Genomic DNA, 24,224 nt, shown 5'->3' with positions numbered 1-24,224 from the left:
ATTTTAAAATCAGATATTTATATATGCCTAAGAACATATCTAGTAATTCATCTGTAATACAAACTGATGCAAAGCCCCTTTAACTACATAACTATAACATTTTTCTTCATTACAGAAAAATCTGTGGAGGATGGTGAGATTGACAAACCTGAAGCCAAGAGCCCAAAAGATGAAAGCATCTGTAAAACTGAGAAAGAGGTTTTAAAAACACCTTCTGAAATAAAGATTGAGCCTTCAGCAGACTTGGACGAAGGAAAATCAGTTGTCAAAGAAGTGAATGACTCTTTTAAAGAAAATATTAAACCTTTGAAAGTAGAAGAAAAAACAGAACCAAAAGAATTAAAGGAATCTAAAGCGAATGCTGAAATTATCCCTCCTCCTCAAGAACCTGAACGTTCTGAAATATCCGTTATTGTCAAACGCACAGAAGATCCTGTTGAAAAGTCAGTGGGGGAAACGGAGAAAATAAAAAATGACCAGCAAGCTAAAATACCGTTGAAAAAGCGTGAACTAAAGTTGACTGATGATTTTGACAACTCTGTTAAAACATCGCTTAGCAAGTCCGTTACCCCTACGAAGGAAATGCTCTTAAAAGATGAAGGTAAACAGGAAGAAGATAATCAGAAGTCTTCAGTGGGGACTTGTGCCAATGTGGATGGGAAGCAGCTATTAAATGGAGAGGTCAATAGTGAGAAAGTAGTACAAAACTCAAAGGTAGATCAGGCCGAGAGTAATTCTAATATAAGAGAATCAATTGTGGTCTCGACCAAGGATGAAAATGGCTTGCCTAATGAGAAGAGAAGCATCGGTGTTATCAAAAGCTTAACGGTCATAAAAGAGAACAAGACAAGTAACGATAATTTGGAGAAAAATGCAAGGGACCTAGGAAATGATCTTCTTTCCCCATTGGCAGAAGAATCAAACCTAAAACCACCAGTAAAAGGAGAATTGGGTGAGGTTGGTTTGAAGAAGGATTGCTTGGAAGACAAGAATGGAGAAAATAGAAAAAAAGAACTGACTGTAATATCTAGTAAAGGGAAGGTTGCTGTAGACAAAGAGACTTCAAAGAAAAGTCTTATTAGTTCAGTGTTAAGTAAGGAGTCTGAATTGGTAGATAAAACAGGGAAGGTCACCGCTGGAGATGGTGGTCAATTGACTGATGCACTGCCACCTGAAACAGATGAGTGTAATGAGGACAACAAGGCTGAGCCAAGTCTAAAACAAAAAAGTGATTTAGATGGAGGAGAGGAATCTAGTGATAAACTGGATGCCAAAAAAGAAATTGCAACAAAAAAGGCTATAGAATCAGAGGCCTCAAGAAAACCTTCAATTGTAAAAGACTCTACTTCAAAACATGAGGTTCCCATAGAAACTAAAGAGAGCACAGAGAATGAAGAGAATAAAACGTCTGAATTGACTATACCAAATGAAATGGCAAAAAAAGAAAAATCTGCAGAACCAGAGAGGAGAACAAGAACTACGAGAACACGACATAAATTGGTTCCCAAAGAAAGTCTTCCTGAATCTCAGTCAACAAAAGATAACAAGGTTGATTACCCCAAACCTGCAAATGATGAGGTGGAAAAGTCTTCTAAGACAGAGAAGCAAGGCCCAGCTTCAAAAAGTAGACATCAAAATAAAGTGGTCCAGGAAGAAGAAAACAGTGGCACAGACTGTAAGGAAATGACTTCTGAGAGGCAAAAGGATGGCTTAAAGTTAACCATCCGGATTTCCAACAAAAGAAAGAGGACAGAGTTGTCTCAGATAATTGCTGTAGAGGATCCTGAAGATGCAGAGATGGAGGAAAGCACCGCAAGGACTTTAAGGCGGTCTCCACGAATTTCACGTCCCTCAGCTAAAGCCGCTGAAGTCAAAGACCGTAAGCCTGAAAAGAAACAAAGCGATGATGAGGAAAAACCTCCATCTAAACCCGAAAAAGATGAAGAAAGAAAGTCTGAAAAAGATTTGTGTCCGAAAATAAAAAAGGTATTTTTAATCTGCTTCAGTAATAAACGGGTGGCAAAGAATCTGATGTATCATGGAAATCTATGATACGTATCCTATCATGTTCTACAGTTTAAGTGCTTTACCTTATGGAAGACAGTTGTGGAAGCGTAAAGGAATTAGTTATAGTGTCTGCAATCCCCAGCACCGTCCCTTCACTTAGTTTTAAACCGTTACTTAATGAGAATTCTTGGCTGTCCATAGCTCAGCCCCCACTCCAAGTGTAGCTAAGGCAGAGATTGCACTGTTCCTTAGCAATACAGATTCATATCCGCAATGGGCGGCTGTAATGGGATGAAAGCAGTCAGCTGTCACTCCCCATCCACTGCTGCCCAGGCTAATGCTTCCTTATAAGCAGGAGCAGCACAGAGAAGCTGGGCTTCTGGGGACTCTGTTTGGCATTAAGCCATTTAATCAGTTTTTAAAGGTGTATTGGATGCTAAAACTAATTAGATTAAGCAATTACAGTACCGTCAGTGTCCCTTTAAGACTCTGCTGTCATTATATCTAAACAATGTAGTTCATGTGGTTGTTTTTTTCCCCTGCTAGATCCATGACACAGTGTGTAGATATAAAAAAACTAGAATGTGACGGTAGATAAGAACCATTCGGCCCATCTAGTCTGCCCAATTTTCTAAATACTTTCATTAGTCCCTGGCCTTATCTTATAGCTAGGATAGCCTTATCTTATAGCTAGGATAGCCTTATGCCTATCACACGCATGCTTAACCTCACTGTGTTAATCTCTACCACTTCAGCTGTAAGGCTATTCCATGCATCCACTACCCTCTCAGTAAACTAATACTTCCTGATATTTTTTTTTAAACCTTTACCCCTCTAATTAAAGACTGTCCTCTTGTTGTGGTAGTTTTTCTTCTTTTAAACAGACTCCTCCTTTACTGCGTTGATTCCCTTTATGTATTTAAATGTTTATATCATATCCCCCCCTTCTCATCTTTCCTCCAAGCTATACATGTAAATGTAGAATGATGTACACCTTTTTAGATTTTGCCAAATTCCCTTTTTTTTTTTTTTTTTTTAAAAAGATAAGTGGAAGGCTCCCGCTCCTCTGCAAGCCATGGGGTGCCTCTGGTGAAATTAACTTTGCATGTCCGATCCCAGTAACTTCTAGTGGCTGTCAGTGACAACCACTAGAGTTGACCTTGGGCATCAATGTTGAGAAAAGGGCTACGATAACACCGTTCAGCCTGCAGGCATAAGCTGTATGTCCCAGAATTACTACATTAAGCTGCAGTGGTTCTGGTGCCTATTGTCAGTTTATTTTTATTTATTTTTTCTACAAGTTTCTAGGTTAAATGTAATTCAACTTTTCAGAAACCAAGACACAGAAGACGAGCGCGTTGGACTAACTTCCGATCACGCCGCCGACGTAAAGAGTCTAGTGAGGAAGAGAGTGAGGAGACTGACAGTGAGGAAGACTCTGAAGTAGGATCGGAAGATGAGAACAAAGGTGTCCCAGGAGAAGATGACGAGCCGTGCAAAAAATGTGGACTTCCCAACCACCCAGAACTGGTTAGTTGTTTAATCCTGCCATTTTTTTAATCCTAAAGTTTTGGTTTAACACTTTGGGGAAGAAAGCCGTTCTAACCATTTTCAGAAGCTCCAGTCAAGAGTTACCTGTGGCTGTGCAGCTGAAGATGCAAATTTTGCATAGAGTAACCATAAATGTAGCTTTTGTATTTTCAAATACAACATTGTTCTTAGTGTTTTAGTCTTGGAGTCTCACTGATAATGCAAACACCACCTCCTTGCAAATTAGTGCTTTTGTGCTCTTCCCTTTATTTGTTTGCTTAGGTAAGCACTTATCTAAAATATACATTCTCTGGTGATCGTGTCACAATAAACAATCATGTTGTACTTTTTGTATACCTATGATGGGCCTACTTTCATTATTTCAGCAGTTTTAAGATATTCTCTTAGTAATGCTGAGCTGTTTCATCTACTGCATACCTTTTTGAACAAGCATTTCCATACAAAATTCATAGGGCAAACTCCTCCAAACGGTTGCATGTCTAACAGTGGTATGGTTGAATGTAGGAGGGTTTGCCAGTGAGATATCAGAAAGAAGGAGGCATGCCAGATACTGTCTAGTGATCCGGCAAGTGAGCAACTCTCCCTGAAGAGGGCTTGTCAACCTAGCATGCATGACCAAATGTGTTTAGTGATTGTTGCAGACTTTTTCCTGTGTAGGCAATAGAGACCTGAAAAAGAGACCATCCTTCTAAATCAGACACAATTGGGGGGGGGGATATGTGATTGGGTAGCACAAGGTGAAGCTTGCAACCTGGTTTAATGGTATTATCCATTCATAGAGCCGAATAACTTGAGTCAAAGTCAAGCTGTAAATGCTTAAAAATTAATATATAGTAATGGTTAAAAAAAAAAATTCCTACTTAAGATGTCAAGACATTTAATAAGATTGCCAGATGAGCAATGGTTTTTCATGTTCCTTGACAAACTTGTGTCCCCACACTGGATGTGTATTCCGGCTTCATTTCCATTACATTATATTCACAATATTCTATTGTATTTTATTAGTATGCTATAATTCAGCAGATGCTGGTATAATTTTTTTTTTTTTTTTTTTGTTCTGTTTACAGATTTTGCTGTGCGATTCCTGTGACAGTGGGTATCATACGGCTTGCCTTCGGCCTCCCTTGATGTTGATTCCGGACGGAGAATGGTTTTGTCCCCCCTGCCAACATGTAGGATTTAGGTTATATTTATTGCTGCCTGTGTATTGCTTTCAACAAAATACTTATTATTGTGTGTATTAGAAATTACTTCTCTACGCCACTTCAAATTAGAAATATGTTCAGGGAATTAAGATTTCCATTTTTTAATTTATTATTTATTTATTTATTATTATTATTATTATATTTTTTTTTTTTTATGCTACCTGTACATTGAAAGGGAAACTATAGTGCCATGAAAACACATTTTTTCCTGGAACTACAGCTTCCCCCTCTGTCAAGGCCCCCCTCCCAGAGGTGCAGATGGTGTTAAAACCCCTTCTGTCACTTACCTGGGACATGGCGCTGGCTCGGGCCACGCTTGCATTTGGATTTCCCCGTAGGAAATCATTATTTAATGCTTTCCTATGGCGTTTTGGGTGATGCTGGACGTCCCCAAGCATAGCGGGAAGTTGTTGAGCGTCCGCTAAATAAACGTATATGTATGTATACATATTTAAATTCTATGTATATATTATGTAATATTTTTACATAATTAATTTTATTAATTAGTGTGGGGGACCTGCCTGACAAACCAGGCAGAAAGTCCACATAATTTGGTTTGCAGTCCCTATATTTAACCCTGTAACTTTCCTAGACACTATAAAACCTGTACGTGGGGGGGATACTGTTTTACTCTGGAGACTTCACTGAACACAAATATTAGTGTTTCAAAACTGTAAAATGTATCACAACGATGATATATCAGTGAAAGTGCCATTTATTTAGTATTTTTCACACACAAATATTTCTGTTCAACGAAGTCTCCCGAGTATAACAGTACCCCTCATGTACAGGTTTTATGGGGTTTTCAAAAGTTAGTCAAATATAACGCTTGCATTTCAATTTTTTCACATTGAAATTTGCCCGATTGAGACCGTATGGTAGCACAGGAATGCAAATTACCCCCATTATGGCATACCATTTACAAAAGTAGGCAACCTAAGGTATTGCAAATGATGGGGTATGTCCAGTCTTTTTTAGTGGCCACTTAGTCACAAGCACTGCCAAAAATTAGCGTTAAAATTAGTTTTTTTTCAATTTTCACACACAAACAAATTTGAACGCTATCTTTGGCCAGTGTTTGACGAAGTGGCAACTATAAAAGACTGGACATACCCCATTTTTATACCTTGGGTTGTCTACTTTTGCAAATGGTATGCCATCATGGGGGTAATTCTCATTCCTGGGCTACCATTTGGTCTCAAAGGCAACATAACCAGTCTGGCAAATTTCAGTGTGTATAAACGAAAAAATCATGTAACATGCTATATTTGACCCTGTAACTTTCAAAAAACACCATAAAACCTGTACATTTGGGGTACTGTTTTACTCGTAAGACATCGCTGAATACAAATTTTTTTTATTTTTTAATTGCAGTAACCGCTAACCGTATTTAACTATTCAGTTAAAATGTCATGCAGAAATAAAAATAACATTTGTTAATTTCTCACATTTATTTTATATTTTATTAATGTTAAATTATGATTCATATATAAATATTTGATATGACTTGAAAGCCCTGTTTCTCCTCAACAAAATTATATATAAGAAGTGTGTGCATTTAATATGAAAGAGGTGAATTCTGGTTGGACAGACATATAGCGCAAATTCAAAGTTTTGTTTGTTTTGATCACAACTTATACAACTGCCTCAGTCTTTAAGGGGTTAAGATCATAACCTAATTTTGCTCTGCAAATTCTTTATTGAAAGATTCCCCCAATGTCAGAATCTTTGCTCATAGCCCATCACAATCAAAAGCAAAATTAATATACATGTAGTATACATCTAATTATATAGAAATCAAGACACGTGGAATTTCTACAAGATTTTCAATGTTGCTAGAGACTAACTGAAACTGACTCTGCCCTTTATATGGCACTGCTACCACAGCTCATGTAGCAGTCTTTTATGTTGGTCACGTGGACTGGAATCCAGTATGAGTTGGAGTTGAACTTGGTTGGTACAGATTTTCCCACAAACTGATACCTGACTAAAAGTTAAGTTTAGGAAAGGTAGAGGATATCTCACTCACCAGGCAACCAAGGTGCACTGGATCAGAGAATGTTAAAGACCCGGCTCCAATAAAGCTGCAATCTTGGCTATTACCTTGAGTGCCACTATTTATTTAAAAAAATTTTAAATTTCTTTATTTTTGGTGTACACAATATAACATACAATCTTGCAATGCCACGAAAGTACTTTGATATCAAACATGAGGTAACATATGCATGGCATTAGAGTTAGCTGCACAATGTTTTAGGGTAGTTAATGTGTCACGTTAAATAGTCAATGCCAACTTGTCTAAGCTACTAGTGATGGCTGTATAAACATTTAAAGAATATGCAATAGACATAGGAATCAAAGCGAAGTAGGCATGGAGGTATCTGACTTAGTTTAGCTTTAGAATCTTAGTGTGCCTATAGATTACCACTAGAGCTCCTGCTATTCAGGGATCACTGCACAAGGTCAGGGTAAACAAAGTGGAAATGACAACTAGATGAATAAAAACCATATTAACAGAACTTTAGCGTCAGCTATGCAATCTGCTGGGTGGTCGCCCACATTATGAAGATGGTCTGTAGGAGTGTAGCTGGTCCGAGCCGTGAGCTTTGAAGGGAGGAAAGTGGCCGCCTCTCCTCTGCTCTTAGCATGCCGCAGCAGGTTCGTCCGGGTGCCCAGTGTAGGTGAGCGTCGTTAAAGGTATCGGAGTGTTAGTCCGGGAACCCCTGACCCAGGTAGTGCGTTGGAAAAAGTGAGTTAGTCAACGGTAATGCTCTAATTACTGCCAAAGCTACAGGAGCACATGTGCCACACGAAGGTCAGGCTCTGCCCCCCTGAACCACTATTTTACATACACAAAAAGTTAAGTTGAGGCTTGTAATATTTTATTTATTTTAAAATTATTGTGTTTTTATACCAGTCTGTCATGACATAGTCAGACCATACTGTACAAATCGAGGGTCCTATTCAATATCTACCAGCTAGACCTAATTATTGAAGAGATATACAAATTATTGGGGGGGATATTTATCAGACTGAAACAATTATTACATTTATATAATACATTTGAGGTGCAAAGGAAATCCATGCATATGGTTAAAACAATAACTCAGAGGACAAGGTGCATAGAGGAACTATTTAGAATGGTTACTGAAAATAAATGGTAACATTTTATAATTTTTTTTTTACCCCGGTTGCTTGTCGACACTTTTCACTGACCCTGTTGTTATATTCATTTACTAGAAATTACTGTGTGATAAACTGGACGAACAGTTGCAGAATCTGGACGTGGTTCTTAAGAAAAAAGAACGCGCAGAGAGAAGGTATTTGCTTTTAATTTGATATTTAATGCAGCAGTGTAGGGAACTGCTGCAATTATAGTTTAGATCTGTTTAAGAGCTTGGCCCTATTACTTTTCATGACCAATGTATGATGTTGGGTAGATCGATATTGGTGTACAACATTTTCAAATCTGAGTATAGTTAAATTGTATGCTACAGTGATAAAACAATGCAACTTTCCTCAAATTGGTTTAAATCATATTCATTGTGCATCTGTTTTTTCTTCTAATGCCTGTTGCAGGAAAGAGCGGTTGGTTTATGTTGGTATAAGCATTGAGAACATCATACCTACACAGGTAAGTTTAGGAATGCTAGAAATACAAATATTTGTTTCTACCATTAGTGTGTGCCCCCTCCTACCCAAAAAAGTTAAAAATAATGACTTTATAAAGTGAAATCATTTTAACTTTACTTCTATCCCTGACCATGCTTGTCTCCCTGCAGCAGCCACTGTTGAGATAATCCGTGACCATGATATCTGGCAATCTAGTGCGGGAAGCTTTGGGGAGTTATTTTGCATGCATGGTGATCAGCATTTTTCATAGAAATGCATTATTAGACTTCAAATGTCAGAACTGCAAAGGGAAGCATGCATAGTGACTGTCTGTGTTAAGCCTTGATTTGCTGAGCACACTCAGGCAATGTGTTAAAGGGATACTTTAGTGCCGGGAATACAAAGCTGCATTCCTGGCACTATCGCTCCCCCTCCCTCGCGCATCCCCTTGGCAGGGTAAATAATGGGTTAAAAACCCTTTGTTTACTTACCATATCCCAGCGCCGATGTCCCTCTGCGCTGGGTCGATACTCCGCCCCCTGCAATGGCCCGCGACAAGCCGGCACTGAAGCGCATGCGCGACAATTTAGACCTCTCCATAGGGAAGTATTGAATCCTATGCAGAGTGAGGACTTCCAGCATCAGATACTGGACCAAGGATTTGTTTTAATCCAGAAAGCTCCCCCAGCAGATGTCTGGTAGACAGCCACTGAGGGCAGACTTAGTGCTGCATTGTAAGCAATGCAGATTCTCTGGAACTGCAATGTTAAACAATGCAAAAGGGACAGTGCACCCAGACCACTTCAATGAGCTGAAGTGATCTGGGTGCCTACAGTGTCCCTTTAAACCTTCCACTGCCCGGCTTACTTCAATACTGAGAGCTTCTGGCTCTCCTGGAAGAGGTGACCAGTGCCCAGCAAATTCCAGGTAAGTTGCCAAACTGTTTGCAAAGGCAGTGTAGTGGTTCTGATACTTTGAGTTTTCCTCTTAAGAGCAATGAGAACCTTTGGGTTGTGTTTTTTTTTTTTAAATTATAATTTAATGTATCTGCATCCTTTGTAATCCATTCTCTCTATAATGCATTAAACTAAAAGAGGGAGCCAAATCCAATCTTTAGTGTCCAGTTCAATTGATTCAGTTTATTCAAATAATTGCTCTAACAATATAGCATGTTGGCGTGTGGTTCTCCAAAAAGAACAGTGTTAATGTGACCCTAATTTATTTTGTTACAGCTAGAAGCTTATCTAGTTTTATGTATTCTATACGCTACATATAGTTTGAGTAAAACTTCCCCCTGGTGAGATTCTACCAGCATAATACAGAGTTTCACCAACTGAATTTTAGCTCTTTAAATCTAAAATATTGCCAGTTTTGCCATTCAGGTTTAATTGGTTAACATTTGGTATTTAGGGAATAAGCCTGATAAGTTTGTATTCTTATACCTACATGAAGGGTGTCTTTTCCAATGCATTTTGTGGATCAGAACCTCTTATCCTGTTTGCTTTGACAGTGCGTTGTGAAGGGAGGGTACAGCCATTTCACGAAGTGATATGGATTTTTCTAAAATAATGCACACAAAGAATACATTGGTACTTTAATTGCTGTTGAATTTTAGCATTTGTATTTTCATTTAGGAACAAGAGGAAGTGGCAGAAGTTGTGGAAAAAGAAGAAAAGAAAAAGAAAAAACCAAAGCCACTGGAAAGAAGGTCAACACGAGCTAGAAAATGTATAAGCTACAGGTAAGGCCTGAGAACATTTGCAGGTTACTTGTCCACCCAATACTGTACAGTGTTTTAATCTATAAATCACTGTATCCAAGTTTACTTAGATGTGTATACTTAGAGATACTCCATATATTATTATTATCCTGCTATAAGTTTTTTTTTTTTTTCTATGCCCTTGATGCTATGCGTTTTTGTATATGTATTGGGAGTGCATATATTTTTGATGCATTTTCTGTATAAAGGTTTGAAAAAGAAACTTTGCTACAGCCTTGTGTGTCCATCTAATTATGGCAACTTGCTGTGTTCAAAAATACTAGTCTTAATTTCAAATTTGCTATAAAATGCTAAATTGCATTATGGCAACCTTTAGGCACTCCAGGTGTTGTGGACTACGTCTCCCATAAGGCTGCTATAGACGTAATGCTGGCAAAGCATCAAGGGATGTGTTCCACAGCATGTGAAGTGCTGAGAGTTGCCTACCCCTGCTAATATGGTCTTAAATGATTTCCTCAAAGCCATTCTTTGAATAAATGTTCAAAACTGGACATGCATTTGCATCTTGTTTTTTTAATTCCATTTTGTTAACTTTTATTTAGATTTGATGAATTTGATGAGGCCATTGATGAGGCAATCGAGGAGGACATCAGGGATGGAGATGGTGGAGGTGGTAGGTAGATTTCATTCATCTTCTATTGTAAATCCCCGCTTTTCTATATTTTCTTTATTTGTGATTCAAGGACTTGTTCTGATTTTATTGATTTTATTTTTTTTGTTTTCTTCTAAATAAACACTACGGTTTTATGTGATTATTGTTATAGACTTTAGAAACATTGAACAAAATTACTAAGCCATCTAAGGTAATTCAATGATTTCTAAATGATGGTACTCCAACTTGGAGCCTGAATGAACTAGCAAAACAGGTTATTAAACATTTCTTATGCTCCTTTAAATGAACACTCTGTTCACCATAACAACTTCAGATCTATGAAGTACCTTTCTCGCATGGTTTTCTCAGTGGGAAAACTAATTATCAACAGAAGAGCATTAGTTGAGTCACTGCAACATCGAAATACAGTCTAGGTAATTGAATTCTTATTTTTAATTGCCTTCCCTGCGTTATTCACCTCCTGTTATATCAGTAGTGTTTACTGGGGTTTATAGACCAAGAACTCTCTGGAAATGGCAGTTCTTCTTTAAACAAGAACTCAACTACAGCTGGGATAATCTTTGAAAACCCATTATCACTGTAATATGCTACAGACATTTGGTTGGCAGCAGTGTTGCAATGGCCTCCATAGTAATTACATTCCCACTAGGGTTTTTCACAGAGATACTAGTGGTATTGAGTTTAACATCTTGGAGTGCTATGTAGTGACCATGCTAGAGTTAATTTAAGTGTGTGCTTGTTCTTCTGTTGCATGGTGTTAATTTTTTACATCTATTTATCTAGGTGCAGGCCGAGGCAAGGACATGTCCAATATCACTGGTCACCGTGGAAAGGACATATCTACAATTTTAGAAGGAGAAAGAACTGAAGGAAAACGGCCACAAAGAACAGTCACCCGCCGCAAAAAACGTCGGCGTCTTAACGATCTTGACAGTGATAGCAACATGGATGAAGAAGAGAGTGAAGATGAGTTCCGGATCAGTGATGGGTACTGTCTGCATTTTGTGTTCAGTTTAAACTACCAGCTGATCAAATTGTTTAAACCTCTTGCATGAAAAGGGACATACATTAGTAATATATTGTACAGTGATTTGGCAGCTAAATGCTATAAATTAGTACTGTAAATATCTTTCTATGCCTTTGTTTTTATTTTTGTAATCATTGAAAAGAATATCCTATTTGTATTTTATATATTATGTAATGCCTATAGTGAAAATGGTGATGTCTTATGTGACTGCATTTCCTAATTGTATGGTGGTAGAGACCCTCTCTTACAAAGTAGTGTGGCAGATTCTGATGATCTGGCAAAGATTCCCTATGTAAAGGAACACTATAGTGTTTTGAATACAGGATGCGTTTCTCCCCCGACCCCAGGGAATTATGGGTTACAAAACACTTTAAACATGTGCCTGATTCCAGCGCGGAGGTCCTTCAGCACTGGTTCAATCTCCTCCAGTGATGTCAAACTAAAAGGGGAACCTAAACCCGATTAGAAAAAGGATTAGGTAAGCACTGAATGAATGCAAAGCAGGAGGACGTCCAACACCTTTTTACGGAGTTAAACTCTGTGAAAAGCCAGGAAGCATCCCCTAGTGGCTGTCTGAAACGTTGTAATTTCTCTGAAATGATTTACATTGCAGTAATAAGGTAACAGAGACACTGCCACCAGACCAATTCAATGAGATGAAGTGGTCTCTGTGCCTTTAGTACCCCTTTAATAATTGTATAAACTAATTTAACTAAACAGGGAGTTTAATTAGTATTTTAATAGTATGGTATAAATATTTTACAATCCGTTTTCTTAACGCTATCCATTTTCCGAACATTAGCAATAGAGTTGGGCGGAAGATTGATATATGGCATAAACCATAATGAAAACCTTACATGCAGTGCTAAACTGCATACAGACTTCTGATTTTTATTAATCTACAGAAAAGGCCCATCTTGTTAAAAAGGTATTGCCGGGAATATGGAGTATGTACTGAAAAAATCTCAAGATTGAACTATAGTAATGTTTGCAGAAGGGGAACCGTTAAAAGGCTTAGAGCGACTGACTTTCTCCATAAATGGGGAGCTACTGATTGACTTAAAACTTGTTTCCTCAAACTGCGTTGGAGAAACCGCAATGCCGTTAGAGACCACCCTTTTGAGTTAAACCGTTCGAGAATGGTTTAACCCCTTCGGGTCAGAAACCACTAGGGATTTCTAGGCACTACCATGTCAATTAAGTTGTTATGGTGTCCATAAAATTATTTTAATAAAGTGATGCCATATATGGGGGTGGGGGGAGTTCACTTTGTTTTATGATAACCGGTTTCTAGTCAATCCATGTACAAAACATGATAATATTTGGAACAGATTAAAGCAAAGGTTCAAGGATCAGATTGGATTTAATTTTGCAGTGTGGATTTCCTGCCTACCGCTGACATGAACTAATTTTATAGTCCTTTTCATGTCCGTGATGTTTTCCTTAATCTGCAAACTAAAAATGAATGTGTGTTGCATTAGGATCAAAAACCATCCACTTACTTTATTTCATATTTCTCCAGTTCTGAAGAGGAATTTGTCGTATCTGATGAAAATGTACCAGAGAGTGAAGAAGATCAGCAATCCAATGACAGTGATTTTGGTGCGCGCAAACCAAGACGTCACTACAGGCGACCAATGAGGAAAAGTTCACGTTTGAAGAAAAGAAGCTCAAGAAGGAAATATTCAGATGATGATGAGGACGAGTCAGATGACGATGCTGAAGAGTCTGGTGAGGACTTTTTTATGTGACTCAACAGTTGTGACAGTATTTTCAGATGCAGTCTTGAACAACAATTAAAACTAAAGAACCAGACTGGATATAGCTGCAGAAACCTTTTTTTATGGGAAGTCTCCATTTATGTTATAAATAAAAATCAGTGAATTAAAATTAGAATTTTCTATTTTCTCAATTGATGTTTGTTTTTTCCCTAACTACTGTAATGGTTAGTCTCTTACACAATTTTTTTTTTTTTTTTTTTTTTTCTTCAAGAACATGTTATTTTCTTTGCGTTAATGGGCCATATTTGTAATCCTTTGTAAAACACCATTATACGTACATATTGGCTATATTGGAACTTTAAAGGGACACTATAGTCAGCTGAACAACTTTAGCTTAATGAAGCAGTTTTGGTGTATAGAACATGCCCCTGCAGCCTCACTGCTCAATCCTCTGCCATGTAGGAGTTAAATCCCTTTGTTTGTGAACCCTAGTCACACCTCCCTGCATGTGACTTGCACAGCCTTCCATAAACACTTCCTGTAAAGAGAGCCCTATTTAGGCTTTCTTTATTGCAAGTTCTGTTTAATTAAGATTTTCTTATCCCCTGCTATGTTAATAGCTTGCTAGACGCTGCAAGAGCCTCCTGTATGTGATAAAAGTTCAATTTAGAGATTGAGATACAATTATTTAAGGTAAATTACATCTGTTTGAAAGTGAAACCAGTTTTTTTTTCCATGCAGGCTCTGTCACTCATAGCCAGGGGAGGTGTGGCTAGGGCTGCATAAACAGAAACAAAGTGATTTCACTCTTAAATGACAGTGAATTGAGCAGTGGAATTGCAGGGGAATGATCTATACACTAAAACTGCTTTATTTAGCTAAAGTAATTTAGGTGACTATAGTGTTCCTTTAATATTGCAGGATTACAGCAGGTACTCTCACGTGTATAGTGCAAATTGCAGGCATAGGGTCACAAACCACTGCATGTGGCTGTTTAGTTTGGTCACCCAAAAAGTGCACTCCTTGTTGCATATCATTATGGAAGCACAGCTTTCTTTTGATTGTTATAATTTTGCTAATACAAGTCCAAATTAACAAGTTTTGTATCCAGTTATGATAGCAAAATGTAGAAATGCAAGTGCTTGGATTGTACCGTTTTGTTTATTTTTTTTTTGGTTTTGTTTTTTTCCCTCTCTATTTGGAGTGTGTCTACAAAGCAGATATTTAGTTCATCACTATAAATTACATTTAGATAGCTCATGTCAAGACATAAATTCCGAACCGATCAGTGGTCATAATACCTGACTTTTGGAAACTTTCTAATATTCCTTTTATAGGAGGAAAATCTTATACGATGTCCTTATATACATTACCGAACATAAAAAAAAAACACTCTAAAACACAAATATGGAATTTGTAGCATTATGTGAGACTTCGGAGTAGAAATTAAAAAAAAAAAAATTCAAAAGTACACTTGAAACTGTACATTGAATCTGTGTGTGCTGTGGGCCTTTGTAGAAACAGAAGAAAGCAGTGATTACAGCGATGACTACCTTGATACCAGAAGGCGGAGGTCAAGAAGAAACCAGAAACGTCAAGTCAACTATAGAGAAGATTCTGAGAGTGATGGTTCACAGAAAAGAGCTCGGTACGGCAGAGGCAAAGAAATGAGGCGGGTACTCAAACGCAGGTTCTCCAGCTCAGAAAGCAGTGGTAAGTATTTTCCACATAACTAGTATGAGAACTAAGAAGATTAGATTCCAGGAATTAATTTACCTGTCTGACTCTATGTAGTACATATACATAACATACCGAGCTTAATTGTAATAGAGAAGCAAAGTCTCTATTTATTTCAATTATAAAACAGATGACTTAAACAAGGTTATGCTTTCTCACATTGTCCAGACAAACTGACAGAAATGAATATCATAGTTAACTGCTTTAAAGGAAGGCTCTAATCACCATCATAATGAAACTTTACTGCAACTGTGATGGTGCACTGAACACCCTTTACTAACTTTTGGCTCTGAGAGTGTCTTAGAAACATAAATTTTTGTAATTGCTGCAGGTCTAAGACGGCCCCTGGGAGAGGTCAGTCAGGCAGCAAAAATGCTTAGTTTTTGCTGTCCACTTTTGACAGTTTTGTGTTCACCAACTGTGCGCACAACTTGGGCTGAGCTCGTTCACTGAGCAGCAGGCGCTTAGCATGTTGAGATTGTGGGCTGCCTGTAGCATTAAAAGGGTTGTCCATTAATGTGAGAATTGTTGGGAAATGTTGTAAATGTAGGGCTTAAGTAGCTGAACTGGAAGCATACGTGACTTGGATATTTTTTATATTTTTACAGTTAAGCTATTTTAGCCATAAACTTGTAATTCACTTTGAATTCCCAACAATTCCCACATTACTGAATAACCTTATAGTGAACAGGGCTAAGTGTACATTGCTTTGTGTGTATATATAGATACAGTTGCAAGAACAAGTATGTGAACCCTTTGGAATGATATGGATTTCTGCACAAATTGCTCATAAAATGTGATCTGATCATCATCTAAGTCACAACAATAGACAATCACAGTCTGCTTAAACTAATAATACACAATGAAATGTTGCCATGTTTTTATTGAACACACCATGTAAACATTCACAGTGCAGGTGGAAAAAGTATGTGAACCCTTGGATTTATTAACTGGTTGAACCTCCTTTGGCAGCAATAACTTCAACCAAATGTTTCCTGTAGTTGCAGATCAGACGTGCACAACGGTCAGGAGTAATTCTTGACCATTCCTCTTTACAGAACTGTTTCAGTTCAGCAATATTCTTGGAATGTCTGGTTTGAATCCCTTTCTTGAGGTCATGCCACAACCTCTCATTCGGGTTGAGGTCAGGACTCTGACTGGGCCACTTCAGAAGGCGTATTTTCTTCTGTTTAAGCCATTCTGTTGTTTATTTACTTCTATGCTTTGGGTCATTGTCCTGTTGCAACACCCATCTTCTGTTGAGCTTCAGCTGGTAGGCAGATGGCCTTAAGTTCACCTGCAAAATGTCTTGATAAACTTGGGAATTCATTTTTCCTTCAATGATGGCAATTCGTCCAGGCCCTGACGCAGCAAATCAGCCCCAAACCATGATGCCCCCACCACCATACTTCACAGTTGGGATGAGGTTTTGATGTTGGTGTGCTGTGCCTCTTTTTCGACACACATAGTGTTGTGTGTTTCTTCCAAACAACTCCACTTTGGTTTCATATGTCCAGAGAATATTTTGCCAGTACTGCTGTGGAACATCCAGGTGCTCTTGTGCAAACTGTAAACGTGCAGCAATGTTTTGTTTGGACAGCAGTGGCTTCCTCTGTGGTATCCTCCCATGAAATCCATTCTTGTTTAGTGTTTTACGTATTGTAGACAGAAGGTGCCTGTAGCAAGTGTGTTAAAAAAATAAGCTTAGTCATGTCTACAAATGCTCGCAGTTTAGGGAATAAGATCCATGAACTTGTGGCAATAATGGCAACTGATAGTGTAGATTTAGTCGCTGTTACTGAGACATGGTATAATGAGAAAAATGACTGGGACATAGCAATACCAGGGTACTCTTTATATAGAAAAGACAGGGAAGGCAGGAAAGGGGAGGGGTGGCCCTGTATGTGAAGGATAGCATAAAATCTAGCCTAATAAAAGTTAGTGAGTAGAACATAGAGTCCGTTTGGGTTACGTTAGAATTTGTTAATCACACAGTAACTTGTGTAGGTGGGATTTATAGGCCCCCAGGACAAATTGAAGAGTTAGATAATCTACTAGTTGAGGAAATAGCTAAAATGACAATGAAGGGGTAAGTTGTCATCATGGGTGACTTTAATCTTCCTGATGTGAATTGGAAAACAAAAATAGCTGCTTGTGCCAGCAGCACACATATTCTAAACTCCCTCCTGGGATTGTCTCTAAAACAAGTCGTTGAGGAGCCAACTCGTAAAGAGGCCATACCAGATTTAGTGTTAACAAATGGAGATTTGGTATCCGATATTACTGTAGGTGAAAGTTTAGGATCCAGTGATCATCACTTAGTGTGGTTTAATATAAGAACAGTGACTGAGTCACACCACACAAAAACAAAAGTTTTAGACTTTAGAAAACCAGACTTTTCTAAAAATTAGAATATGTGTAAAGGAGTCATTATCAGACTGGAGCAATTTAAATGGCGTCCAAGAGAAATGGGATTATTTAAAAGTTGCACTACTGAAGGCAGCAGAAAATTGCATTAGGCTTGTCAGTAAAAGCAAAAAAGTCAAGAAACCACTGTGGTACTCCGCAGATGTGGCCAAAATAGTAAAAAAAAAAAAAAAAAGTTAGCATTTAGTGATTATAAAAAAAAAACAGAGTGAGGAAGACAGAATGATCTTATAAGATTAGGCAGAAAGAGGCTAAGCAAGTTATAAGAGCTTCCAAATCACACACAGAAGAGAAAATAGCACAGTCAGTAAAAAAAAGGGGACAACGTTTTTTAGATACATAAATGAGAAAAGAAAAGTAAAACAAGGATTAGTTAGATTAAAAACAAAAGGAGGGTATGTAGAAGATAAAGGTCTAGCTGACTGCCTCAATGACTATTTTTGTTCGGTATTTACAGATGAAAATGAAGGAAAGGGACCTCAGTTAAGAAAAAGGATAAATGAGTCATTTATTACACGTGAGTTTACAGAGGAAGAGGTTCTATTTCAACTCTCAAAAGTAAAGACAAATAAGTCCATGGGACCTGATGGAATACACCCAAAGCTATTAAAAGAGCTTAGTGGTGTACTAGCAAAACCATTAACAGATTTATTTAACCAATCATTGATAACAGGAGTAGTCCCAGAAGATTGGAATTTGGCGAATGTTGTGCCCATTCACAAGAAAGGTAATAGGGAGGAGTTGGGAAATTAGAGGCCAATAAGCCTTACTTTAGTAATGGGGAAAGTGATGGAAACCATGTTACAGGATAGGATTGATGAACATCTAAAAACACATGGATTTCAAGATCAGAGACAACATGGGTTTACTTCAGGGAGATCATGCCAAACTAATCTTATTGATTTTTTTGATTGGGTAACTAAAATGTATAGATCAGCGGGGTGCAGTAGACATTGTTTACCTAGATTTCAGTAAGGCTTTTGACACTGTTACACATAGAAGGCTTATAAATAAACTGCAATCTTTAAGTTTGGATTCCAATATTGTTGAATGGTAAGGCAGTGGCTGAGTGACAGGCAACAGAGGGTTGTAGTCAATGGAGTATATTCGAAGCTTGGGCTTGTCACCAGTGGGGTACATCAGGGATCTGTACTTGGACCCATTCTCTTTAATATTTTTATTAGTGATATTGCAGAAGGTCTTGATGGTAAGGGGTGTCTTTTTGATGATGATACTAAGATATGTAACAGGGTTGATGTTCCAGGAGGGATAAGCCAAATGGCAAATGATTTAGGTAAACTAGAAAAATGGTGAGTTGTGGCAACTGACATTTAATGTGGATAAGTGCAAGATAATGCATCTTGGACGTAAAAGGGCAGAGTACAGAATATTTTATAGAGTCCTAACCTCAACATCTGAGGAAAGGGATTTAGGGGTGATTATTTCTGATGACTTAAAGGTAGGCAGACAATGTAATAGAGCAGCAGGAAATGCTAGCAGAATGCTTGGTTGTATAGGGAGAGGCATTAGCAGTAGAAAGAGGGAAGTGCTCATGCAATTGTACAGAACACTGGTGAGACCTCACTTGGAGTATTGTACGCAGTACTGGAGACCGTATCTTCAGAAGGATATTGATACCATAACCCTTTAAGGACCAAACTTCTGGAATAAAAGGGAATCATGACATGTCACACATGTCATGTGTCCTTAAGGGGTTAAAGAGAGTTCAGAGAAGGGCTACTAAACTGGTTCATGGATTGCAGGATAAAACTTACAAGGAAAGGTTAAAGGATCTTAACATGTATAGCTTGGAGGAAAGACGAGACAGGGGGGGATATGATAGAAACATTTAAATACATAAAGGGAATCAACACAGTAAAGGAGGAGACTATATTTAAAAGAAGAAAAACTACTACAACAAGAGGACATAGTCTTAAATTAGAGGGTCAAAGTTTTAAAAATATCAGTATTACTTTACTGAGAGGGTAGTGGATGCATGGAATAACCGTCCAGCTGAAGTGGTACAGGTTAACACAGTAAAGGAGTTTAAGCATGCGTGGGATAGGCATAAGGCTATCCTAACTATAAGATAAGGCCAGGGACTAATGAAAGTATTTAGAAAATTGGTCAGACGAGATGGGCCGAATGGTTCTTATCTGCCGTCACATTCTATGTTTCTATGTAGATTCGCTAACAGGGATGTTAGCATTTGCCAGTGACTTTTGTAAGTCTTTAGCTGACACTCTAGGATTCTTCTTAACCTCATTGAGCAGTCTGTGCTTAGCTCTTGCAGTCATCTTTACAGGACAGCCACTCCTAGGGAGAGTAGCAGCAGTGCTGAACTTTCTCTATTTATAGACCATTTGTCTTACCGTGGACTGATGAACAGCAAGGCTTTTGGAGATACTTTTATAACCCTTTCCAGCTTTATACAAGTCGACAATTCTTAATCGTAGGTCTTCTGAGAGCTCTTTTGTTTGAGGCATCATTCACATCAGGCAATGCTTCTTGTGAAAAGCAAACCCAGAACTGGTGTGTGTTTTTTATAGGGCAGGGCAGCTGTAACCAACACCTCCAATCTCATCTCATTGATTGCACTCCAGTTGGCTGACATCTCACTCCAATTAGCTCTTGGAGTTGTCATTAGTCTAGGTTCACATACTTTTTCCACCTGCACTGTGAATGTTTACATGGTGTGTTCAATAAAAACATGGCGACATTTCATTCTTTGTGTGTTATTAGTTTAAGCAGACTGTGATTGTCTATTGTTGTGACTTAGATGATGATCTGATCACATTTTATGACCAATTTGTGCAGAAATCCATATCATTCCAAAGGGTTCACATACTTTTTCTTGCAACTGTATATAATATAAGATGTTATTTAGTTGTATGCTGACAGAAAGATTTCAACTTGTAGACCAGAAAAAGACCGACAAGACCCAAAAGGTTGATAAACCCCTAATAAAAACATTTAATTTATGCTTTTTTTTTTTCTTTGGGGTATTAAAATGTATAAAAGCTTGCAAAAGCTGAGATCTCCTGTCAGAGGCCTTTACAAGCCCTCTCCTTCAAACCTGGCCCAGACTTTCTGTGGCTGTCCAATCACAGAATTCCCAATGCAGCTCAATGAGAAGTCTTTGCAAGGTATTCTCTGGGCAATTGCTGGCTCTGGAGTTTAGCACCACTGTGCTAAACTACCTGGAAGTAACAGGACTGGCTTTTTGAAAGCCGTGGGGTTTAACTAGGTTAACTTAAAAAAGTGGCAATTTCTATTGAAATCTACATTTTTTGTAGAATTAAGAAAGACATACTCATTACACAAGCACTTCAGCAAGCTAAAGTGCTTTAGGAGTCTTGAATGTTCCTCTCCCTTACACTACCTAAACACTAAAACTAACCCTAACCTACAATTTACATATCAGTGAAGCATGTATTATAGGAAAAAGCCATCTGTCTTGAGGCATTATTTTCCTGTATTTTTTATTTTATTTACTTTTTAAAATAAAATTCAAACGTCTTTTTTTTTTTTTTTTTTAAATGTATAACCAGAAACCTGAATGGTTTTTTGTTTTTCTTATGACAACCTTAATGCCTTTTTGTTATGCTATAAAATAATGCAAAATATGCAGTGCAGTAAAGGCTTTAGTTTGCTGTTAAGTTGGGACCAACTAGGTTTTAATATTGGATATTATGTGGAGAGGTTAGGATTGGGATTGCTAGTGTTGTATTGGCAATAATATCTAACATGAACATTTCCATTAATCATTAAACAATGTCCAAGGGGGAAAAAATCCCATTAATCTTTTCTATACTTAAGTAGATGCACCGAGACATTGTAAGCCCCTTCTTATAGAGAAGCAATCTATTCTAAATCTGATTTCTTCACCTAGAATATCAAAATAAGCATACTTATGTCTTTCAGATGATAATTCTGCAGATGAGAGGCTACGAACAGAAAAGAAGCCCTTGCTACGGAAACGCATCCGAAGTTCAAATGATGAACTGTCAGAGGAAGAGAAACCTGTGCGAAAAAGGTTAAATCGAATTGAGACCGATGAGGAGGAGGAGGAGGAGGAGGAGAAGGCTGATGAGGAGGGGAAGGAAGGAAAGGCTAAGGAGAGCATAACTGAAGAGCCTGCTGTCGTGGAAAAGCCTCTCCCGACAAGCACGGTCCAAGAAAGCACGAAGAAGCCTTGCTATCGGATAGAAAGTGATGATGAAGATGACTTTGACAATGTAGGAAAAGATGGCAGCCCATTGGACTATAGTTTGGTGGATTTACCTTCCACCAATGGACAAAGCCCTGGAAAAACTATTGAGAACTTGATTGGGAAACCAAATGAAAAGAGTCAGAACTCTAAGGACACTTCGGCCAACATTAGCCAGGCTTCCAATGGGACGGGTAGTAGCCAGGATGCAGTAGTGCCAGAAGAAGACGAGGATGAGCTTCTGCGAGTAACGGACCTTGTGGATTATGTCTGTAACAGCGAACAGTTATAAGACTCATCCTCTTCCATTTTGTGCTAATTTATTCCACAGTCGCTCATACCAGCGGGCCAGTTATGATATGCGGTTTTATTCCTCATTGAGAACTTTCTCCACTACAAATTTTACCTTTTTATAGAAACATTTGACCAGTCCTGCAGCCTCTGTGAAGTGACCAGTTTTTGAACTTCATAAAATAATTTCTGTAAATTTATTTTGTATGTTCGCCCTCCTCCCTCTTCTTCTTCTTTTTTTTTTGTTTATTTTTTTTTATTTTATTTTTTTTGTATTTCTCATTGCATTTGTGGTCATAGGTAATTTCACTGAAACCATGAAAACTTAAAAATTGGGAGAAAAAAGTGTTTCCACATGAATTTTGTGAATAGGGGTGGGACGTATTCCAAGTGTCCCAGAAATAAAATTTAAAATACAGTTATTTTTCTTTGTGAACAGGGAGCATATTCCAAGTAGATGAAAATAGGATTGTAATTTGGGATAAGCACTTGTTGCTTTTAGCTTTTTTTCATATGAGATATATATTCTATTTAAATACGCAGTACTTAGGATACGATAAACAGGCAGTTATAAATAAAAATTACCAACAACTTTATTGTTGCTTTGTGAGTCTTATACGACTGGTCACTCCTCCCCCCGCCCTTTTTTTGTTGTTTTTTTTTTTTTTTGAAAATGTAGTATAGTGCTGAACGTGACCACAAAATTTATATATTAAACCACTTCTGTGTCAGAAGGTCCTATAACACATAAAGATTGCAATTTACTCATCTTTCTAAATTTGGACCCAGAAACATTTTATTGACTCCATCCCCATTTGACCTTCTTTGCACAGCGTAAACTGTTAAAATCGTCTTTCTTTTTAACATAGGAGCACAAAAGATGAATTTATTTCATGGAGTGACTTTCATTTTTGACTTGCTCAGAATCCTAACTTAATTTTATAATGGCACAAATTTTACTCTGAAGGCTCCCAGATCGAGACTGATACTGTCATTCGTTAATGTTAGGAGGGATGGTCCCTATTTAATACGCCAATACTTAAGGAATTGCAATGTAGTGTGTTTATGACCCTCTCAGTAATTGAAAGGTCCAGCCAAGGTACCACATTCTGTCTGCTTCAAATTGAAGTAAGGTGGTGGGTGGGTTGGGGAAAACAAAACTGTCTGTTGTGCTATTTGTTCCATGCTAATCTGTGTAGATGTCCTAGAAATTTCTGATGGTTTATACAGCACCTGAAATGTTTATTGAAATCATTTTTAAGTACCTGTGCTTGCAAAGGCTTGTTTCTTACAAAACACACTCACTAAAAAAATCATTTGGAGTTCATAAAACACCTTAAATTATTGGAAGTTTGTTGACATAATACAATGTTCATGGTCTCTATGCAGGATATCAGGTTTTTACACATCATATCAATTAAGCATTTTTTTTGTGTATGTGTTTATACATTTATTCAAGCATCACAGTGAAACACCCCTGCCTTGTTTTCATTTGATATCTGCTTAAACAGAACAGCTCTAAAAACGTAATATTTAGTCCTACATTTATTCTGCCATACTGGAGAGATGGAGATATATAGAGATAGATATAACATACAATATCCCAGCACACTCCCTCACTAAACACTAACTTCAAAGCTCACAAAATGTTTATTTTTTATTTTATTTTTTTTTTTTTTTAAACACCTGACTTGGGCAAAAATAATGGGGAACTACTTAAATTATATGGTCATACATTGCATAAGCCTGTCACGTCAGTGCATCCCATTTTCAGCAGGTCCTATCCTAAAAACCTATTACCTGCTTTTATGAGATTAATCCATGTATTTGGGAAATGCTTCCTCCTGGGGCTCTCTGGAATGAGACACTTTCAACAGGGAGTTGGCCTGGATTCCCAAATATATTTACATATCAAACCAAGTGGGCTTCACTCACCTCAATATGCATATATTCCAAAAGTATGGTTTTCCCACAGTTGGATCCTATAGGATTGGTGTAATGAGATTTCTGTAATTATTTTTCATTTGCATCACTAGACTAATA

General features: G+C 37.8%; 1 protein-coding gene across 1 annotated transcript in view; it reads left to right on the top strand.

Annotated features, from left to right (window-relative positions):
• Positions 1 to 23,447, top strand: part of RSF1 (remodeling and spacing factor 1) — a 42,402-nt gene extending 18,955 nt beyond the window's left edge. The window contains exons 6-16 of the mRNA XM_063430969.1: positions 116 to 1,986; positions 3,340 to 3,537; positions 4,626 to 4,730; positions 8,004 to 8,083; positions 8,343 to 8,397; positions 10,010 to 10,116; positions 10,698 to 10,768; positions 11,552 to 11,756; positions 13,318 to 13,526; positions 15,035 to 15,229; positions 21,605 to 23,447. Coding sequence (XP_063287039.1) covers positions 116 to 1,986; positions 3,340 to 3,537; positions 4,626 to 4,730; positions 8,004 to 8,083; positions 8,343 to 8,397; positions 10,010 to 10,116; positions 10,698 to 10,768; positions 11,552 to 11,756; positions 13,318 to 13,526; positions 15,035 to 15,229; positions 21,605 to 22,182 — 3,674 coding nt within the window. The 3' untranslated portion in view covers positions 22,183 to 23,447. The remainder of the gene's footprint in view (positions 1 to 115; positions 1,987 to 3,339; positions 3,538 to 4,625; positions 4,731 to 8,003; positions 8,084 to 8,342; positions 8,398 to 10,009; positions 10,117 to 10,697; positions 10,769 to 11,551; positions 11,757 to 13,317; positions 13,527 to 15,034; positions 15,230 to 21,604) is intronic.
• The last annotated feature ends 777 nt before the right edge of the window (positions 23,448 to 24,224 follow it).

The sequence above is a fragment of the Pelobates fuscus genome, chromosome 1, assembly GCF_036172605.1.
Source record: "Pelobates fuscus isolate aPelFus1 chromosome 1, aPelFus1.pri, whole genome shotgun sequence".
Classification (NCBI taxonomy): Eukaryota; Metazoa; Chordata; class Amphibia; order Anura; family Pelobatidae; genus Pelobates; species Pelobates fuscus.
Note: the sequence above shows the minus strand (reverse complement) of the source record. Positions and strands in the feature narration are given on the sequence as shown.